This window comes from Nannizzia gypsea, genomic scaffold (assembly GCF_000150975.2).
Source record: "Nannizzia gypsea CBS 118893 supercont1.1 genomic scaffold, whole genome shotgun sequence".
In the NCBI taxonomy this organism is placed as follows: Eukaryota; Fungi; Ascomycota; class Eurotiomycetes; order Onygenales; family Arthrodermataceae; genus Nannizzia; species Nannizzia gypsea.
The window spans coordinates 3,447,145-3,465,315 of NW_003345201.1; the positions used below are offsets into that span (position 1 = coordinate 3,447,145).

General features: G+C 48.0%; 6 protein-coding genes across 6 annotated transcripts in view; 2 read left to right on the plus strand and 4 right to left on the minus strand.

Annotated features, from left to right (window-relative positions):
* Positions 1-217: 217 nt before the first annotated feature.
* On the minus strand, positions 218-1,499 carry MGYG_01268 (stomatin-2; the record flags this gene model as incomplete). The annotated part of the gene is made up of 4 exons (XM_003177137.1): positions 218-391; positions 457-543; positions 610-1,208; positions 1,265-1,499. 4 exons carry the CDS (start codon positions 1,497-1,499, stop codon positions 218-220), a joined length of 1,095 nt encoding a protein of 364 aa, XP_003177185.1.
* A 1,796-nt stretch (positions 1,500-3,295) lies between these two features.
* MGYG_01269 (CAP20) lies at positions 3,296-3,894 on the minus strand (the record flags this gene model as incomplete). The annotated part of the gene is made up of 2 exons (XM_003177138.1): positions 3,296-3,781; positions 3,841-3,894. 2 exons carry the CDS (start codon positions 3,892-3,894, stop codon positions 3,296-3,298), a joined length of 540 nt encoding a protein of 179 aa, XP_003177186.1.
* Positions 3,895-5,807: 1,913 nt separating this feature from the next.
* On the minus strand, positions 5,808-6,695 carry MGYG_01270 (60S ribosomal protein L27; the record flags this gene model as incomplete). The annotated part of the gene is made up of 4 exons (XM_003177139.1): positions 5,808-5,815; positions 5,882-6,218; positions 6,543-6,598; positions 6,689-6,695. The coding sequence occupies 4 exons, from the start codon at positions 6,693-6,695 to the stop codon at positions 5,808-5,810; spliced, it is 408 nt and encodes a 135-aa protein (XP_003177187.1).
* Positions 6,696-7,377: 682 nt separating this feature from the next.
* On the plus strand, positions 7,378-14,709 carry MGYG_01271 (hypothetical protein; the record flags this gene model as incomplete). Its single annotated transcript, XM_003177140.1, has 4 exons — positions 7,378-7,469; positions 7,558-8,219; positions 8,272-11,145; positions 11,201-14,709. 4 exons carry the CDS (start codon positions 7,378-7,380, stop codon positions 14,707-14,709), a joined length of 7,137 nt encoding a protein of 2,378 aa, XP_003177188.1.
* Positions 14,710-15,494: 785 nt separating this feature from the next.
* On the plus strand, positions 15,495-16,742 carry MGYG_01272 (DUF887 domain-containing protein; the record flags this gene model as incomplete). Its single annotated transcript, XM_003177141.1, has 2 exons — positions 15,495-15,974; positions 16,059-16,742. The coding sequence occupies 2 exons, from the start codon at positions 15,495-15,497 to the stop codon at positions 16,740-16,742; spliced, it is 1,164 nt and encodes a 387-aa protein (XP_003177189.1).
* A 535-nt stretch (positions 16,743-17,277) lies between these two features.
* Positions 17,278-18,171, minus strand: part of MGYG_01273 (hypothetical protein) — a gene marked incomplete at both ends in the record, with an annotated part of 1,827 nt that continues 933 nt past the window's right edge. The window contains 2 exons of the mRNA XM_003177142.1: positions 17,278-17,796; positions 17,871-18,076. Coding sequence (XP_003177190.1) covers positions 17,278-17,796; positions 17,871-18,076 — 725 coding nt within the window. The remainder of the gene's footprint in view (positions 17,797-17,870; positions 18,077-18,171) is intronic.

Genomic DNA, 18,171 nt, shown 5'->3' on the forward strand with positions numbered 1-18,171 from the left:
CCTCTTGAGCTGACTAGGCCTATGATACACACAGCACGCACAGGAAAACGCAGAACACAAGAAGGGTATAATAATTAATATCATGTGAACATTAATATTGGAGGAGTAGCTGTTACCCAGGTAAGGAAACGACAGTAGGGTATCATAAAAACAAGGAAATGGGTAGACTTTCGGAGGTATTCCCACGGCGTAATTAACGTGTCTTCACCCCCGTAATTCAAATATTCTCCACGACATGGGCGTTCATGGCAGTCTGGAAACCGTCATTTCCGTCCTGCTCAAAGGGGTTGTCTTGACGACGACTGGAGCTTCCTCCAGTCTCATTGGCAAGCGCAGCCTGCATGGCGGCCTGGTTGTTGGCAGCAGGGAGGAAAATAACCTTGGAGTTTGACTGGAAGAGTTATTACAGTTAGTAACCATTAGCGACTATGTGTTGGAGTAAAACAAAGTACTTACGCTCTTAGCCATTGCCTGCATAGTATCGAGGTATCGGATCTGCATTGCTGGAGCGGAAGATAGAATGTCGGCGGCAGCTCTCATAAGCTATTTAATAATTAGTTCGTTAATGCTCCTGTTTTGTCAAAGCACGAATGTGTGAATTGAACATACCTTAGCAGCCTCGACTTCCGCACGGGCAGCAATAATCTTACTCTCACCAATTCTCTTGGACTGAGCAGCCATCGAGAGAGACTCCTGAAGTTCATTGCTGAAAATGATGTCTTTGATCAACATAGATTCAACTTGAACACCCCACCCGCCAGCAACACCTTCGATAATTTCACCAATAGACTGGGCTAGTTCTTCACGACGTTCGATAACGTCCTGTAACACACGAGCACCGACGACATGGCGAAGAGTGGTTTGTGTTCTCTCAACCAATGCCTGACGGATATCGGTAATGCCAAAAGCGGCCTTATGAGGAGAGACGATTTGATAATAGATGACCGAAGTCAAGTGGAGAGTAACGTTATCCTTGGTCATGCAGACTTGACGCGGTACCTCAACGATCTGGATTTTAACATCAATGGTTGTCAGGTTCTCGCTGAGCGGGTTGACCTTCACAAGACCAGGATCAACAGCACGCTCGAAACGGCCAAATTTGGTCACCAATCCGACTTGACCCTGGTTAACAGGAGTGAAGGGGTTAGGGCAGCAGAAACAGCAAGGTATAGCTCCCAAGGTACCAATGATCTCGCCTAGTCCGTGTACTGGATAGTGAGTTAGTATTAATCTGGATACTATTACTAGCCCTCTATAAACTTACTGAAGCCAGAGTACCAGCTATGGGCAGCAGGGTTTTCTTCGTCAGGTAGAAGTACCTGCGCGTATCTAGGTTGCAAATCATCTAGCCGAGCAGGCTGAACATTGATGAGATCATGGTGAGGACGAAAACCAACGCCAGAGGCTTCAGGGCCACTTTGTTGTTGCTGTTCAAGCTGGGTCTCTGGGGCCTTGCCATTCGCCGCGGTCTGCACATGCGGTGTGGTAGCTTCAGACATTGTAGAGGTAGTTTGGAGAACTGCGTGACTTTAGTTTAGATGGCTTGATAGTAGGTATATCGCAAGATATGTTGATAATGACAACGAGCGTGTTGCAGCCGGGAAGCTTCTCCTCTTTTATGTTACCTTTGATAATGTAAGAAGCCGAAGAAGCTTAAGCTAACCATGCACGTGATTATCTTAAGCTTGCGCCCCGCTTTAATCCGCCCAAATTCGGCTTGGCGCGCTTACATAAGATCGACCGCAGCAACAGCCCCTAAACAGGAAGCTATCCAGAACATTTACATCGGAAACGAAAAAGCCGATTAGCTGGCTCATCGTATCCATGTTCGATGGCAGTGCAGAGCTTCTGTTCCATCGCCAGCGCCCGATGACCCCCTCATCGTCTTACCTTCCTCTAGCAGCCAGTGGGATCACCAGATTCTCCACCTGGTGAGGAGAAAAACGCTTCACTCCGCTCCACCATGCTCTTCAAAGGGATCATAGGATAGCTCGGGGCTGAGCAGTTGGAGCCGGTCAGGGAGGAACTATCGATTAAATTAACAGGGGCCAATAGAGTGCTGCCCTGTAAGCTCACCTACGAGAGGAAGACCAAGCAATGCGAAGCCACCTGATAGGACCAAAGCTGGCGATGTTTTGAGCATTTCATCAGCCATCAGCCATCAACGTCTTGGGCTAATGTTAATGACTTTGTCAAGCGAAAGAGGAGATATTTCGTATAACTCTGCTGAGACCAATACGATCGACGCTTGATTTCGACAGACTGGAAACTGATGCATCCTTCGCTCCGTCTCCATTGATGTGGCACTATAATATAACCCAGACTAATAATAAATCCTTCGTGGGTATTCACAATCGTCCCAAGTCGTCCTGACGCAGCCTGGGCTTCACTTTCCCCCTAATTTCCTCTTCTCTTCAAGTTCAAGGGCGAAGATTGGGCCAAGCCTGATATCACGTGAATGGCGGCTCAAAACAAGCGTAGCCGCAAAGCCGAACTAGGTAAGCCAGTGATTCCATCATTTCCCTCAGAGACTGTCAAAGAGGGTCCAGTGAGGTTTTCAAGGCGAGGCTGTTCAGATGATAGCTGTATCCACTGGCCATAGCCACTGTTTCGAGAAAACAAGGCAGAGTTTATGAATTTTACTCGGGGTCGCGAGAGCCCAGGGAAAGCCCTGCCAGCTTTTTCAGGCTTGAATTGTGTTCCTTTTCAACTCAAATATTTAGAAGATGAAGTGTAGGAAGAAATAATTATATATTTAGGAGATCGAACTTAGCTAACGTGGCTATATATGACTTGATATTCCGTACGTACAGTCTCAATAGGCAACAACAGGAGAGAGTCCAAGCGTCTTGGGTGGAGCCACGCACATGCAAAAAAAATAAGTGGCGATGTATACATTTGTTGTGAAAATAGCAGGCCAATATACCTATTCCTTAATCAAATGAAGTTACATGAAGTTCATAAGTAGAGTACAGACAGAGAAGCAGTTGCTATCTGATGAGGAAATACGAGTAGCTCGATTTGATATAACTCACGGAGGTTAGGAAGGAGGGGAGGATAGGAAGGAGGGGAGGATAGGAAATATTATGAAGAGAGGGTAGCTTAGTATATAAACACACAAAGGGAAGATAATAAAAGAGAAGGCAAAACAACTTTTCCCAGCCATGAAAATCAGAGAGTTCAAAAGGACAGAACAAAGTCATCAAACTTAGACTAAGCAAGCTTGTGCCCGTCTAATGGGATATCTTAGTGTAAAAAAAATGAGCACCGAAAAGTGTATCGAAAAGGTACTAGGCTAACTGGAAGCTTTAGTAGCGCCATTGCCATTTTCCTGTGCCTTCTGCTGAGGTGGAATAATCAAGTTGCTCAGCCAAAGCAAGTACTGAGATGTGACCATCAACCCAGTAGAGACGGCAGCCTTGCCCTGGGACACTATCGGGCTGCTACCCTGAGCAAGCTTATACTCTGAGTCGTAGGTAGATCGAACGTATTTGGTGCCATCCTCAGCGACGCGGTAGTAGCTCTGAACGGTTCCCCTGACGTCCTCAGTAGCCTTGACAAGTTTTGGGTAAGTGTTGTCAACCTGGTTCAGGCCTTCGTTGCCCAAGTGGTCTGCCTTCTCGACATACGGAGCCACGTAGCCGTATGGCTTAGCAAAGTAAGGGAAGTATGGCTGGAGTTGGGCGATGCTCTTGTCGGCGTACTCGATAGACTTTTGGCCGTAGGAGGATTTCTTGAGAGCCTCGAGAGAGTCGGCGATGAAGGGATACGAGATAAGGTGCTATCTGCATGTTAGCTAGGGTTTCATTATCAATATGTAAACTTATTCGATGGACTTACAGAGAGGAATTGGGAGGAAGGCTTGGTGCCGTTAGCGTCTGCTTGTTCACCCATTTTTTTAGGAGTAGTTGGCGAAGCTAGGAGTGCGTTAGTAGGAGCACGTACAAACGGACGGATGAATCAACACATACTTGAGATTGCGGATGATAGATTTAAAAGATGATGTGGGATATCAGCTCGAACGGACAAAGATGATGGTGATGTCTGTGTGATGTGATGTTGGAAGAAGCTAGGAAGCGGGAGAGGGAGCTTTATTTATCTGGCCATCGACTGTCGACTCACCAGGACAAACGTATCTACTTCACAGCAGGCTTGCAAGCCAGCGAATCAACCGCGAGAAACGCCAGGGTGCTCCCTCTTCTGCCCCTTCTAGATGCGTTCTTTCACATGTGAAAGTGGCCAGGTACCTTAACTGTGGTCGCGCTGCAGAGGTAGCTGTACATGCATCTACGCCTTCGAGATGCGCCAGCCAAAAGTACCAGTACAACATCCCAGCCCTCTCGCCAAGAAAAGGACTTCTGGCATGTGAAAGTGCGAGTTTTTTCATCCTTACTTGGCTAAGTTAACTATCTTATCAAACAGATAGAAAACAAACACAAAACATAGGGAGAGACAGAAAGACGATGAGATATGTCCGGTCGCCACTGAAAGGACCGAACGAGGCGAACCACTAGGTCCCTGGCTGCGCTTCACAAGGTAATTACCGTGGCATAGCCGCTCGCCGTCATTTCTTCGCATCAGGCGATGTCCGGGAACTCGCGGATGGGACAAGATGGCAGCTGAATGAGTCTATCACACACAGTTTTAAGGGGATCCCGTCTCGGGCCGCCCTGTGGTGTTGGTTGATAACAGTACGCTATTGATGTCTGATAGGCGGCTGACAGGCATCGGTTTACCTGTGCATGGGATCTGCTGTGCATGAATGAAGCACTGGATAAAACACGGCGAAGGGGCACGGGTAACTACTGGCTATAGATACATGGCATTCGCCTATCATCAAGCTGCTAGACCGCCAGATCCGTTACGGATTTGCTGGCCTGCCTGTCTCGTCTCACTTTTCGCGGGTGGAGAGTGGCCGAGGGACAGGGCGATGGAAGCTTGTAATAATAATAATAGAAATCAAGCTATGTCTAGGGATGCAGACTTGCCAGTCTACTGGTCCGATTGGGTGCGCCAAACTTGCTTCTTATCCTCCTATATTTCCCGACTCGCATCTAGAAGATGGGCCATGAAACGGTGGGAGCATGGATGTTGGCTGTCTCTTCTCCCTCGAGTCTCGCCCTGTTGATCCTGGTTCAAGTCATTATCTCTCCGTGGGCTCTCCCTTTATCATATCTGGATGATAAGATAGGTATATACTTCGTACAGTCAACTACCCCTACCTAGATAGCTTTGTTAATACTGGCTTGAGGCTATGACTAGTTTAGCTATCAGCTCGGATGCAGCCGAGATGGAGCCATATTAAGGACCGAAAGAGACTTCATAGCTTAGCAGCTACCCTATCGGCATGTGAAGAGGGTGTACTCTGTTATACATTTGGTAGGCGTGCCCTATACATACATAGACGGAAGATCGGCTCGTGATATTTCTACATGATTCAGGCCGTTTCTTCGATTTAGACGCGCGGTGGTGGCACCACATCGCATGTGACTGTGTAGCACCTTACCATGAGATAATGACGTCTCTTTTTTTCCCTCACTCTCTCTTACTTGTATAAAAAGGATATAGACACGGGACGAATCGGAATATTTCTCAAGTGTCATTGTTATTGTTTTGTTTTTTGCTAAACAACCGACATCTTATCATTCTGATAGATTGTCTGCTCTGCATTGGATGTCCATTTTTAACTTGGTATCTATGCATGAGGTGAGAAATAGCATTCATCATAAACTAGAACCGTCCTAGCTCAGAAGAGGGAAAATGCTTGGGAGATAAAGTGACAAAAAGGGGGCCATTAAACGTTTTATTTAGAATCCTACAAGTGTTTAAGGTTAGTATACCTGATCTTCAGCCCAAGTTCGGTAGGATTCAAGAAACATACTTAGAGGGGTGAAGAACCATCGGTTCTTTCCGCTGGTGTATCGCTCCTCCAAAGCCTTCTTGATGGTCTTCTTGGCCTCCTCCCGCTGACTGACTTCCTTGAAAGTATCGTTGGTGACGGCACCCTTGAGGCCCTCGAGCTCAAGAGTGTAACGGGTTGGCATGAGGTGGTTGTAGTTAACGGTCTTGATGAATGGCTTAACCTTGCTCCTCTTCTCGGCCTTCTTGGTGCCCATTCGTCGGGTGATCTTCGATGGGTATCTCTCGATGCCGACAACGAGGGCGTAAGGGAAGGGGTGGGCTTTGGAGCCGGCGTCGTATGGCTGGACAATGACGACCTATCGTTGAAAAATACTGGTCAGTCGGACTACTTTATTGTATGATTTGTGCGATTGTTGCGCTGGGCTCAATATTATCCTCCTCTTCCTGGATGGTAATTTGACGGTCCTGGGCACAATCATCGTCGCAGGCTATCCGGATGCAGATATTATCTCCCTTTGATGTTGGCGGTGCATTGAAGGGGGTTGAAAACTTGATCGTGTGCCTGACTGCTCGCTATCGCAAAATCCATCCCCCAGAAACCACCATTCCTGTCTAAGATCCTCGCGCCAATAGTCCAATAGGCGCGACTGAAGTTGCAAAGGAAACACTCGTCACCGTACCTTCTTTCCGGCATATCGGCCTCTGGTGATGATGGCCACACGGCCCACTTTCATGACTGTTTCGCACACATTGTCAGTGTTGTTCGAGAGATAAAAGCTCGTCGATGAGCATTGCGGCAGATAGAAACGACTTTAGCGTAACATACACTTCATTTTCCAGGAGTTCCGACGAACGTGGGCTTGTCGAGAGAAAAAAAGTGGTTGTCGAGAGAGTTGGTGATGTCGGTCTTCGTCTTCGTCCTTTTTTTTTCGTAAACAAGTTCGACTTTTGGTGCGATGTTTCTGTTCGTTGTGTGCGGTCTCATGATTGGCCCGCTTACCGGAAGCGCCGCTAGTCCTAAAGCAGCATATTTATCCGTCGTCGGATTAACCTCCAGCGGAGCTTTCTACTTTGGGCTTAGCGGTCTGTCATGCCAAGCGCTGCCGCTCCGGTAACCGCGAGGATCCTTGTTTGTTTACCTTTCTTGTTGTTGACGGCAACAGCTTTTTGCTACCTTTGGCGCCTTGAAAAAAAGCGACATCTCCACCCGTCTTTTGTGCAAGGTTGTCTCGCCTTCTTCCTCTTCTTCATTTCCCATCATCCTACATACGGAGTACATTTGGTGTCTCGGGCACAGTATTCGACTTGTCTGGACAGACGAATATCTCACCCCATCATCACCACTTACGGTTCTGCTTTGCTTACGATACCCTGTTTTGCCCTTTTTCCAGCTGTCTAGGTCTAAGAGATATGGTACATTGAGTGCCATACTTATTCCCAAGATATTTTTTTTATGTTTATATTGTTTCCCTTTCCCTTGAACGAACGTTACGATTAAAGTGATCACGATCCATCATGCAACCCAACGACAGAGAAGAGAATCGAGACCGAGAGCTGGTCCTCAGACACCATCACACTTCTTCAGAGTCCCGGAGTCTGATCCCAATGTACGTCATCAAGCTTGCCACATTTCAATGGCGCTGTTACTCTTGCAGAGAGAGATTTAGATGGCTAACTATGTATTGTGAATGGCAGGTGGGACAGTGCAGACCCGAAAAGAGCTCCTCCTCCTCTACCTCTCAACCCAGGTGGCCCTAACAGTCCGGTAACTCGACCCAATGCGTCTGCCACGGTACAAGCTGCGGCTGCTGCACTCGCAGAAAAAAGCCAGGAAACCACCCCAAGTTCATATACGGTCAATCCTATGCCATTGAAGCCACCATCCCCTGAAAAGTCCTTGATAAAGGGTCAATATCATAAGCGGATGCAGTCATTGCAGAACGCGACAAACAGCAACGAGTTTGCGGCTTACCTTGAGCGTCGCTCTTCCCCTGACAAATACAGACGCAATAGTGTATTTGATCGAGATGACAGGAGCAACGACACCACTCCTACTCGAGGAGGCGCATCTGATACCCCTACTCCAAACCATGAATCACCAACACAGGCACGAATTTTAAATAGGTACCTTACCAAGCCTATTCTCGGAGAAAATACGCCTCCGTCGGCTACGATGTTGGCATTGCGGGATATGCAGATTCCAATGGATTTGGCCATGCCCGCCGAGGCAACCCCAAGCAAACCCGAGAAAACTACAAGGATGCCGGAAAGTTTTGATGCTCTATCAGCTCAAATTATCAGCCTGACCAAGATTGCTACGTCCCTACAGCAAGAAATGAGCCAGCTAAGTCGCCGAAGTAAAGACAATGCTACCGACTTGATCAGCCTCAAAGCTGCAACAAACGCTAGGGATGAAGATATCCGCAAAAGTCTCAAAGATTTACTGCCAACCTTTCGTCCAAAATCTTGATCCAGAGCCTCACACGACTACGCCTAGAGGAACACCTTACATACACCCAGCGACAGGAGGTTTTATGCTTGGTGACAGTAAGCCACATGAATCATCTCCAAGCTCACGCAAAAGTTTTTCGGGTGCTAGAATGTCGAGCCCGGGTAGCTTTGCAGCAGCTTTGGAGAGAGACCTTGCAACCTCTCCCGGCCCTATATCCGACGGCTCTGCTAGCATCGCGCTGTTAGAGAAGGTGTTGCGTGAAATGGCTACAAAAGAAGGCCAGGAGAAACTCTTGACACTCATGGAAGATGTACAAGCCCGTCCAACCGAAAAGGACAATGCCATGACCACTATGCTCTCGGAAATTCTTAATCTTGTGAAGGAGAACTCTGGAAGCCGTGCATTAATCCGTTCAAGAGGGGATATGGGCAACCAACTCTTTGGTGACAAGCCTCAAACCCCCGACTTTGGCCAGGGCACTCGATCCGGTCCTATGGGTCCGAACGCATCTCCAACTCCTGTGCGCAGCAGCTCGGATTCCAACATCAATTCGTCATTACAACTATCGAATCCACTGGCAGACGACTTGATGGCTATGCTTAAGCGCGTTAAGCAGAGCGTTGCGGAAGGTGGTGGCTTAACCAGTGAAGTCAAAGCACTTGTCCGCGAACTTCGTGGTGAGGTATTGGGCATGGGTCGAGACATCGCACGTAAACTGGAAGAAGCCCAAACAACCAGATCAATTGAAGACAAAGAGCCTTCAGGCCCTGGAAAGGAAGAAATTGAACAGATTGTCACTGGTGCCTTGGTCGATCTGCGACAACAGATGGACCATATTATCGAGGAGAATGCGCGAAACTCCGCATCGACAGCTGTAGCACGCCCAATTCCTGACAGCCAAGAGATATATGCTGTTGTTAAGAGGGCTCTTCATGAAATACCTCTCCCCCAACCGCAACTTCCTCCTCCTCAAGAGCATGAGCCTGGTATCCAAAGAGACGAAATTCTAGAGACTGTCAGAGAGGCTTGGGAGACATACAAGCCGGAAATCGAGCTTCAAAATTTCGGACTTGAAAGGGAGGAGATATTGGAATGCCTCTCCGAAGGACTAAAGGCCTACCAACCACAAAATGAACCAATTGACCCGGATATGGTCTATCAACAGGTCCTTGATGCCGTTCACACTGAGCTAAAGAGTTTCGATCCTCCTCGAATTGAGCCTGACATTTCGAGCATTCGTGATGCTGTTGTTAATGCAGTTCAGGAATGTCTGAAAGACATTGAATGGCCAGCTCCACAGATAATTGAGAGGGAGGACTCCCTTAAACGAGAGGACATCCTGAGTGCGGTGCAGGAGGGACTTACGTTCCAGGAGACATTGAAGCGTGATGATGTCTTGAGCGCAGTGCACGAAGGCCTTGCATTCCAAGAACCACTCAAACGGGATGATGTCTTTGCCGCTGTACAGGACGGCCTATCCCATCAGGAAACTCTCAAGCGAGACGATATCTTGAGCGCAGTGCACGAAGGCCTTGCATTCCAAGAACCGCTCAAACGGGATGATGTCTTTGCCGCTGTACAAGAAGGCCTATCCCACCAGGAAACTCTTAAGCGGGACGATGTCATTAATGCAGTGCAAGAAGGGTTCGCTTTCCAGGAGCCACTCAAGAAGGACGACGTTTTCGGAGCTGTCCAAGAGGGATTGTCATCTCTGCCGGAACCTCTTAAAAGGGAAGAAGTTCTTGATGCACTGCAAGAAGCTCTAGCAATTCAGGAGCCTATAAAGAGGGACGATGTGTTGAGCGCTGTTGTGGAAGGCCTAGCGACCCAAGAGTCAATTAAACGCGATGATATCTTGAGTGCGGTGCAAGAAGGTCTTGCAAACCAGGAGGTGCAGCCAAGAGAAATCGAAATTAATCGCGATGATGTTTTTGAGGCATTGCGACTCAGTCTTGAGGATGCCTCTGGTGCTCTAACTAGCAATCTTGGTGAACAGCTCATCGAACACTTGCACGGCATGATCCTGGAAATGAAGGATGAGTTCAAGGAATATTCCGCTGCGAACGGCAGGGACACAGAGCAAGTTCTTGACGCAACCAAAGATGGCTTTGAGGTTCTTCGTGGCCAAATTGAATCTTACGTTGATCGTACGGCGGAATCTACTGGCAAGGACGAAATCATTGATACGGTCAAGGATGGATTCCGTTTACTTCAATCTGACGTTGAAAAATGTATTAGGGAGTCTACCGAGAGAAACCCTTCCGATACCGTGGAATTACTAGATGCCATGGAGAAAGAGTTCGAACATCTTCGCCAGACTCTCAGCAGCTTACTTATTCGATCAAACACCGCTTCTGAGAAGGATGAGATCCTCGATGCTATCCGAGAAATCAGCGAAAGCGATGCATTGAAGAAGAGCGCTAGTAATTCCGAGGATAAGGAGGAATTACTCAATGCAATTCGCGGGATCGGTGATGGCGAATCGCTGAAGAAAAGCAACTCAGAATTGGCCGATACCATAAAGCAAGAGCTTGAGCACCTACGCCAGACTATTTCTATGGCTATAGTTAAGCCTGAATCTTCCCTTGATAAGGATGAACTCTTGTCCGCATTTAGGGAGCACCTCCAGGCAGCGTTTGAAGAGCACAATGAACGCAAGGATGGGAACGAGAGTATTGTGTCAAACACCAATGAACTTCTCGATGCTTTCCATGATGGAGTAGAACAACTGCGAGCCGAAATGGATAAACTCCACGAAAGGCCAATCGAGCCCAGCGTTGACAAGGAACTCTTGGAGAGCCTTCGAGACGAAGTCGCCGGGCTCAAGGCGGGTATGGATCGTTTAATTGAGTCCCAAAAGGAAGTGGAGGAAGCAAACACCACAAGAGGAGGAGAGATCATGCTCGCCAGCGATTCTTCTATTGGGGGGAGACATTGATGGCCTAAAAGCCCTCGTCACCCAGCTTCAAACGAAAGTGGAAGGCATTGATATCAATCCGGTTGTTCCTGAAAGAGAAGAGGATCCAGACATGGTAAAGAAGAACGACTTGGTCGAGGTTCTCGAGGCCATAAAGGAAGTACATGGATCAGTTAACGAAGTCGCCGCCAACAATGCTGCCCGGGAGGCCCCAGAAAGAGAGATTGACCCGGATGCTCTGAGCAAAGATGACATCACTAAAGTCCTCGAGGCCATCAAGGAAGTGCATGGCTCGGTTCACGAAGTGGCCGCTAGTAACAGCGCTACCCGTGAGGCTCCAGCGGAAGGCGCGCCTTCGGCCAGCAAAGATGAGATTGAGGCTCTCCAGACACTCTTGCAGGGAATGAAAACTCAGTTGGATGAAATCACCCCTTCCACAAGTGCGACTTGGGTCACAGCCGAGAAGGTCGAAGCGTTGGAAACATTGGCCAAGGAGACTAAGGAGACAATGAGTGTCTTCGCTACTCACATTGACATTGAGGGCCCAACTAAGGAGGATATTACGAACTTGGAGGGTATTATGAAGGATGTCTGGGTGGCTGTCGAAGATATCAAGACCGCTCAGAACCCTGAAAAAGAGGAGCCGGAGGAGGATCCCGAAAAGGTAGTGAAGGGAGATGTAAAGAACCTTGAGACACTGCTATTTGAACTGAAGGCCCAGATCGAGGAACTTGTCCTACCAGATGTCAATACCTTACCTACCAAGGAGGAGATCACCAACCTCGCTAACACCGTCAATGAATTCAAAGAGAAGATGGACGCTGAAAACGAGCTCACGGCCCAAGCGTTCGAAGCACGAAAGGTGGAGCATGGTGGCCTCGCGGAGAAGATTGAGGAAGCGAAGCTTTTTATTGTTGATTTCCGCGAAGACTTCAAAACCAAGCTCACTGAGAGTGATGGCACGCTGGGTGATGTGAAAACAATTCTCGAGTGTCTCAATGACTCAGCAGAATCTTTTGCGAAGGCTGATAGCATCAAGGAGCTTTCAGAGCTCGTCAAACGCGAATCCGAACGGTCCCACGGAGACCATGAGGCCTCGAAGGTTGAAGCGACAGAACGAGATACCGCTTTGCTTGAAAAAATTGAGGAGCATCGGAATGGCCTAAGAGCAGATATTGAGGCGGAGATCGACAAGAAATTCCAAGAGATCATTACCAAGTATGAAGACGCACAGCTCCTTGTGGACTCCAAATTTACGGCCGCTGAAGAGCGAGATGCCCAAGGCCTTGAAGCGATGACGACTACGAAAGCCGTTGCCGAAGACCTCAAGCTGGTTATTGGAGGAATGGGTCAGAGCTTAACGGAAGCCTGCGAAAAAATGAATGACGATGCAAAAACCTTCTTTGGTAGAGTTGATGAGTCTTTTGAGAGGTTCGATAAACTACACGAAGATATACAGTCATTCACCGGACAAGTTGATGAAAATTTCGGGAAGATCGAGAACGTACGTGAGGACATGAAAGCCTTCACCGGGCGTGTTGATGATTCGTTTGGCAAGGTAGATAATCTACATGAGGACATGAAAGCTTTCTCTGGCCGTGTTGACGAGTCTTTCGGCAAAGTCGACAATTTGCATGAGGATATGAAAGCCTTCTCTGGACGAGTTGACGAGTCTTTCAGCAAGGTTGACAACTTGCATGAGGACATAAAAGCCTTCACTGGACGGGCTGACGAGTCTTTTGGTAAGGTAGACAACTTGCATGAAGATGTGAAAGCATTCTCTGGACGAGTTGATGAGTCCTTTGGCAAGGTAGATAACCTACATGAGGACATGAAAGCATTCTCTGGCCGAGTCGACGAATCCTTTGGAAAGATAGACAACTTACATGAAGATGTCAAAACCTTCTTTGGCCGTGTTGACGACTCCTTCGGCAAGGTTGACAAGATGCAAGAAGATGTTATGCTGCAAAATGAGGATATGAAAGCTCAATTCGATAAAGCAGTTGCAGCTACCGACCGCATTGAAAGCCAAATTTCCCAGACACACCCTGAGCTCCTTTCCTCTATTAAGGAGATTCTCGCTGTTGTTGGTCAGCATTACGAGCATTCACAGCAGTCCAGTAAAGACTTAAAGACGGACCTCTGCGCTTTACCTAACTCCATCACACCCCTTCTACCGGCCCTTCTCCCCCCTCCTCCAGAAGTCAAGGAACCCCAATTTGAAAAATACGACGACACCTTGATGCATGAAAAACTTGATACCATCATCTCGCATTCCTCCAACACAGACAGCTCCACTGCTCAAATGGAAAAGTTAAACGCGCTGCAAGAACAGCTCAATGCAACTGCCCGCGAGGTTAGTGAAATGATGGCATCCCAATCCAAAAAGACCATTCAGGATTACGAAGATAAGAAGGAGGAGGCCATGGAGGCAGCCCTTGCCCTTGAGAGACGGCTTGCTCAAAAAGAATGCGTGGAGGCCGAAGTTTCTGCTCTAAAAGAGGAGAAGGAGAGACTCCTTCAAAATATCCGGGAGCTTAGGGAAGAAGAAAGCGAGCTTTCACGAAACAGGATCAAACTAGCCAAGGAGGTTGCTGGAATGGAGACTGCTTTGCGTATCCGCCAGGAGGAAGTCCACTTGATGGAAGATCGTGCGGAAGACCTCGAGAGAAGAATTGTAGAGGGTGTTTTGGACCATGCTCGAAGTCAGCTCGTTAGCCGTCATTCAGGCTCTGACCGCATGAGTCTAAAACGTGTACCAAGCACGGCCAGCACCACCAAGGGCGGCAGTATTCTTGGGAGCAGTGTTGGAATGGCTCTGAATCGACGGACCAACAAACGAAAGAATGGGTCAACAGTGCAAAATGGAAAGCATGAGCGCCGTATTCTCAGTCTCAGCAATGTTTCTGGCAACCGCGGAAATTCGGACCGGGTGTCTGTACCATATGGTGGCTCCAACAATGGTCTAGCCAGCCTGAAGCGTAGTCATTCAGTCAAGACGAACCAAGGCTACCGACGACAGTCATGCGATACCCGGCTTTTTAGTTCTAACAAGGAGAACGAATCCTTCCGCGAAGAAGAGGAGAGCATGAGCGAGGGTGAAAGTGATGCAGGAACTGAGAGAAGAACAAGCTACACAGGTACATATGCCGATAGCGTTTCTTATATCACAGGAAGCACCGTATCTCAAAATCGTAGTGCAAGTTACTGCTCTACTAACGTTGATGGTTCAGTTGCAGCAGGGAGCGAGTCGTGGCAGGAGCCAAGCGAATTGAGCCATGGCACCAATGACGATCAGTCTGAGGTAGCTGACAGGGCAGACACAGAGGAGCATAGCTCCAGCGAACTCGAATCCGAAGGAAGTGAAGATGAAGAAGAAGATGACGAGCCCACCTTACATGCCGTAGAGGCAAAGGAAGGTGATATGGTACTCTACCATCAGCCCAGCGACAGCGGTGTCGGTATGACAACCGACTAAACGATCGCGAGTCATCCTGTTGGACATGAATACTACTTATCGGATGAACAATTGATTCCCGGCGTGTACCCCTTGGCGAGTTATGGAGTGTTTTAAGGTATCGGTTCTTGGATGCTTGCTTGATGGAAGATATATTTTCCTTTGTATTTTCTTTGTTTTCTCTCTTTTGCCTTTTTTTTCTTGTAGTTAATGATGTTCGGTTAGAAGCCAATTTCCTTGTTATGAAAGAGTTTATAATTTATTATGTTTTGTCTTCAAATTATCGCAATAGTTTCCCTAGTAGATTGTACGGAGCTGGTGTATGAGATAGCGATGTCGTCTCGAATTCCTAATTCGGACATGCTAACACTCACGTGAGTGACGAATGCGTTGGGGTTCACGTGAGGACTAACCCTAAAATAGACTAGCGACTCCCAACGGGCCAAGGCGGTAAGCCCACATTTGGTCATGCCGAGGCTGGCAGGAAAGTAAAGTAGGCCCGCGCGGGCGCATGGTCCAACACGAGGCGCGGTCAGGCACGCGAGTCATCTTTCTTTTTTAACGACATCCCTCATGCTTGCACATCCTCCTGATCTCTCTGTATATATCCTTACCTAAGACCTTGCTGGCTGACTGGCCCTATATAAAACATTACCTCAGGTCCCGGCCTTCTACTCATCCGTAACAGGGAAGGGAGTGAATTGCAGGGGCGGTAGGAAGCAAGGCAGACCCTCTATTAACGGCACCTCCCAGCTGCAGGCTCTTTCAGCTATTAATATAATTATCTACCTTCATCACCAACAACTATGCTGGATCCTATACCGCTTCCCCCGCGATGGCTTCAAGATTTGGTTACGCCGATCGCACAGAGTTGGTCCCTGCCGACGCTGCCATACCACATACATGAAGTCATCCTCTCATTCGCCCTGTACCAGTTCATCCAGTCCATCGTCGCACCCAGGCTCTCGACGTGGCTCTTCCCAAAGCTTTATCCTAATTTCTCTAAGCGCACGAAGCTCGGCTGGGATATCCATGTCGTCTCCCTCACGCAAAGTACCCTCATCTCCGTCTTGGCGCTGTGGGTGATATTTTACGACGAGGAGAGGAAGAACATGACACCGGTTGAGCGAGTGTATGGATATTCTGGAGCCTGTGGCTTGATTCAGGCCATGGCTACAGGCTATTTCCTGTGGGATCTGATCATCAGCGTCAGACATGTCAGCGTGTTTGGCGTCGGGATGCTGTTCCACGCGATCAGTGCCGTGTTGGTGTATTGTTTAGGATACGTGAGTTGCTCCGCCCTTACATCGCGGTCGCCATCTATATGGAGGTCGTTCTTCTATTCCAAGATTCTAATATAAAGTAACTAGAGGCCATTTGTCAATTACTATGCGCCAACCTTCATCCTTTATGAGCTCTCCACTCCATTCCTGAACTTCCACTGGTTCTTTGACAAACTGAATATGACTGGATCCCGTGCCCAGTGGTACAATGGAATGGCTCTTCTCTCGGTCTTTTTCTCTTGTCGTCTCATCTGGGGCTCATGGAACTCCTTTTATGTCTTCTATGACATCTACAAGGCCCTCTATATATCCGATAGATCCGTTCCCGTTAATAGTACCGACTTTTACTCCTTAGTGTTCAGCACTCGGAATTCATCTATGTGTCTAGACGACCGCTGTATCAAGGCAAATGCAGAGGTCTCTCAGTTTGCGGACTTCTCCGCCCCCGGTTTTCCACTATGGCTTGCATTTATATACCTTGCTAGCAATACCGTTCTCAACACCCTTAACTGGTACTGGTTCTCAAAGATGATAGATGCAGTTCTCAAGCGTTTCAGAGGCGAGGACTTGCCGTCGGCAGAGAAGATTGCCCCTCCAGAATCCATTGAAGGGGACGCAAATCCGATCATCCTTGAAGCTGCTTCCACCCTTGAAAAGGAAGAAGCTACCTTTACCACGGGGACCTTAGACGCTGAGTCAGAGGTCTCTAACAACACTACACAGTCTACCCCAATGAACGGCGGATCTGGCGCTCGAAGACGGAAGGCATAGATGGATAGGTACCGTTGATTTACTTCTTTTTCTTTTCTCTATCCCGGATTCTCTTTGTTGGTTGCATGATTCATGAATGCATCTCGCAGTAATTTCTTTTGCCATCCTATCATAGCGTCGATTGGTTTGTATCCTTCCTTTCACTACCCATATGGTTTAGCTTTCACTTTCGTTTCCTCGGCCTGGATGTGTTCCTCGCTCACATGAGGTGAATGATAAATGATCGAGTCTGTAGATGATTTCCGTGCATAAACTTATTTGTTCTGTTTTTTTCCCCATGCCCATAGCGCTGCTGATGCGCTCTCCCACTGTGTCCGGTTATTTTTATTTATTGTCTTTGCCGACATGAACTAATTCTTATCTTTATACTATCAATATTATTATGAGCAATGAAAATATTAATAACATTACTTAACTTTAGTTGCCAGCTCAAGGATGGAAGTTGAGTGCATCTTACGTTTATTGGTCGGCGAAGGTATCATACAACAGATATAGCAGAAAATAAGGCTACAGGCAAAAATGACCCAGAAGACTATCATCTTGCCGCACGGGGCGGCTTTGCGAGCATATACCTGACAGATTCTCTTGCAACGGGTGTATCCCATGCACTGCCTTCACCACCGCGTCTGAACTCCATACCCCTCTCACCTTGTCCAGGCCGAGGTGTTTCCCCAAGGACAGTCTCCAAATCTCGTTTCTGGCTGTTTATCCACCGTTTCATGAAGTTTGCTGGGTCTTTGCTCATTGCGGTATAAAAGGAGTGTTTTGCTTTTGAGTGGTGTAAGGCCTGGACCGCGAGAGCTACCTGGTCGTCAAGGCTGGATACATGGCGGAGCATAGCGGGAAAATCAGGGGAGTTGGTAAGAGAGATAAGTTTGGCGCGTAGCGGATCATCAATTGCGACGCGGATATCGTAGACTGTGGGCTTTGGGTCCTTCTGGAACTCTGGGTCGACACGGATGGTGTATGGTAGCCTAATAGGCTCAAGTGTGGCGGTGTGTGTTGCAGTGCTTTCCGGGATGGCAGGGAAATACATCTTCTCACAGCCAAATATCTAAAGATATAAAAAATAGGTTTTGTTAGTGTCCTACATTTGGTTAAATACAATTACGAAGAATCCCAACTTACGGCTCTCAAACGGTCATCGCATTGAATCGTGCGCTTTTCCTCATTTTCTTGCAGACCCATCGCTTTGACGTATTCCCATATTCCAGCCACGATGCCAGCACGTGTGTCTTTATCCACGTCAAGAATGGCAGCAAGCTCTCTACTCAACTGAAACCGCTCGGGCGTCTCATCTCGAATGAGATTAATGGTCACGTTCAGGTTGACTTCTGCGGCCCGGGAGAATTCAAGGGTATCAAAATCGGCACTTGGAGGCATGCTTGCAGCGTTGACCGGTACATCAGGTTTATTCCAGGTTATTGTG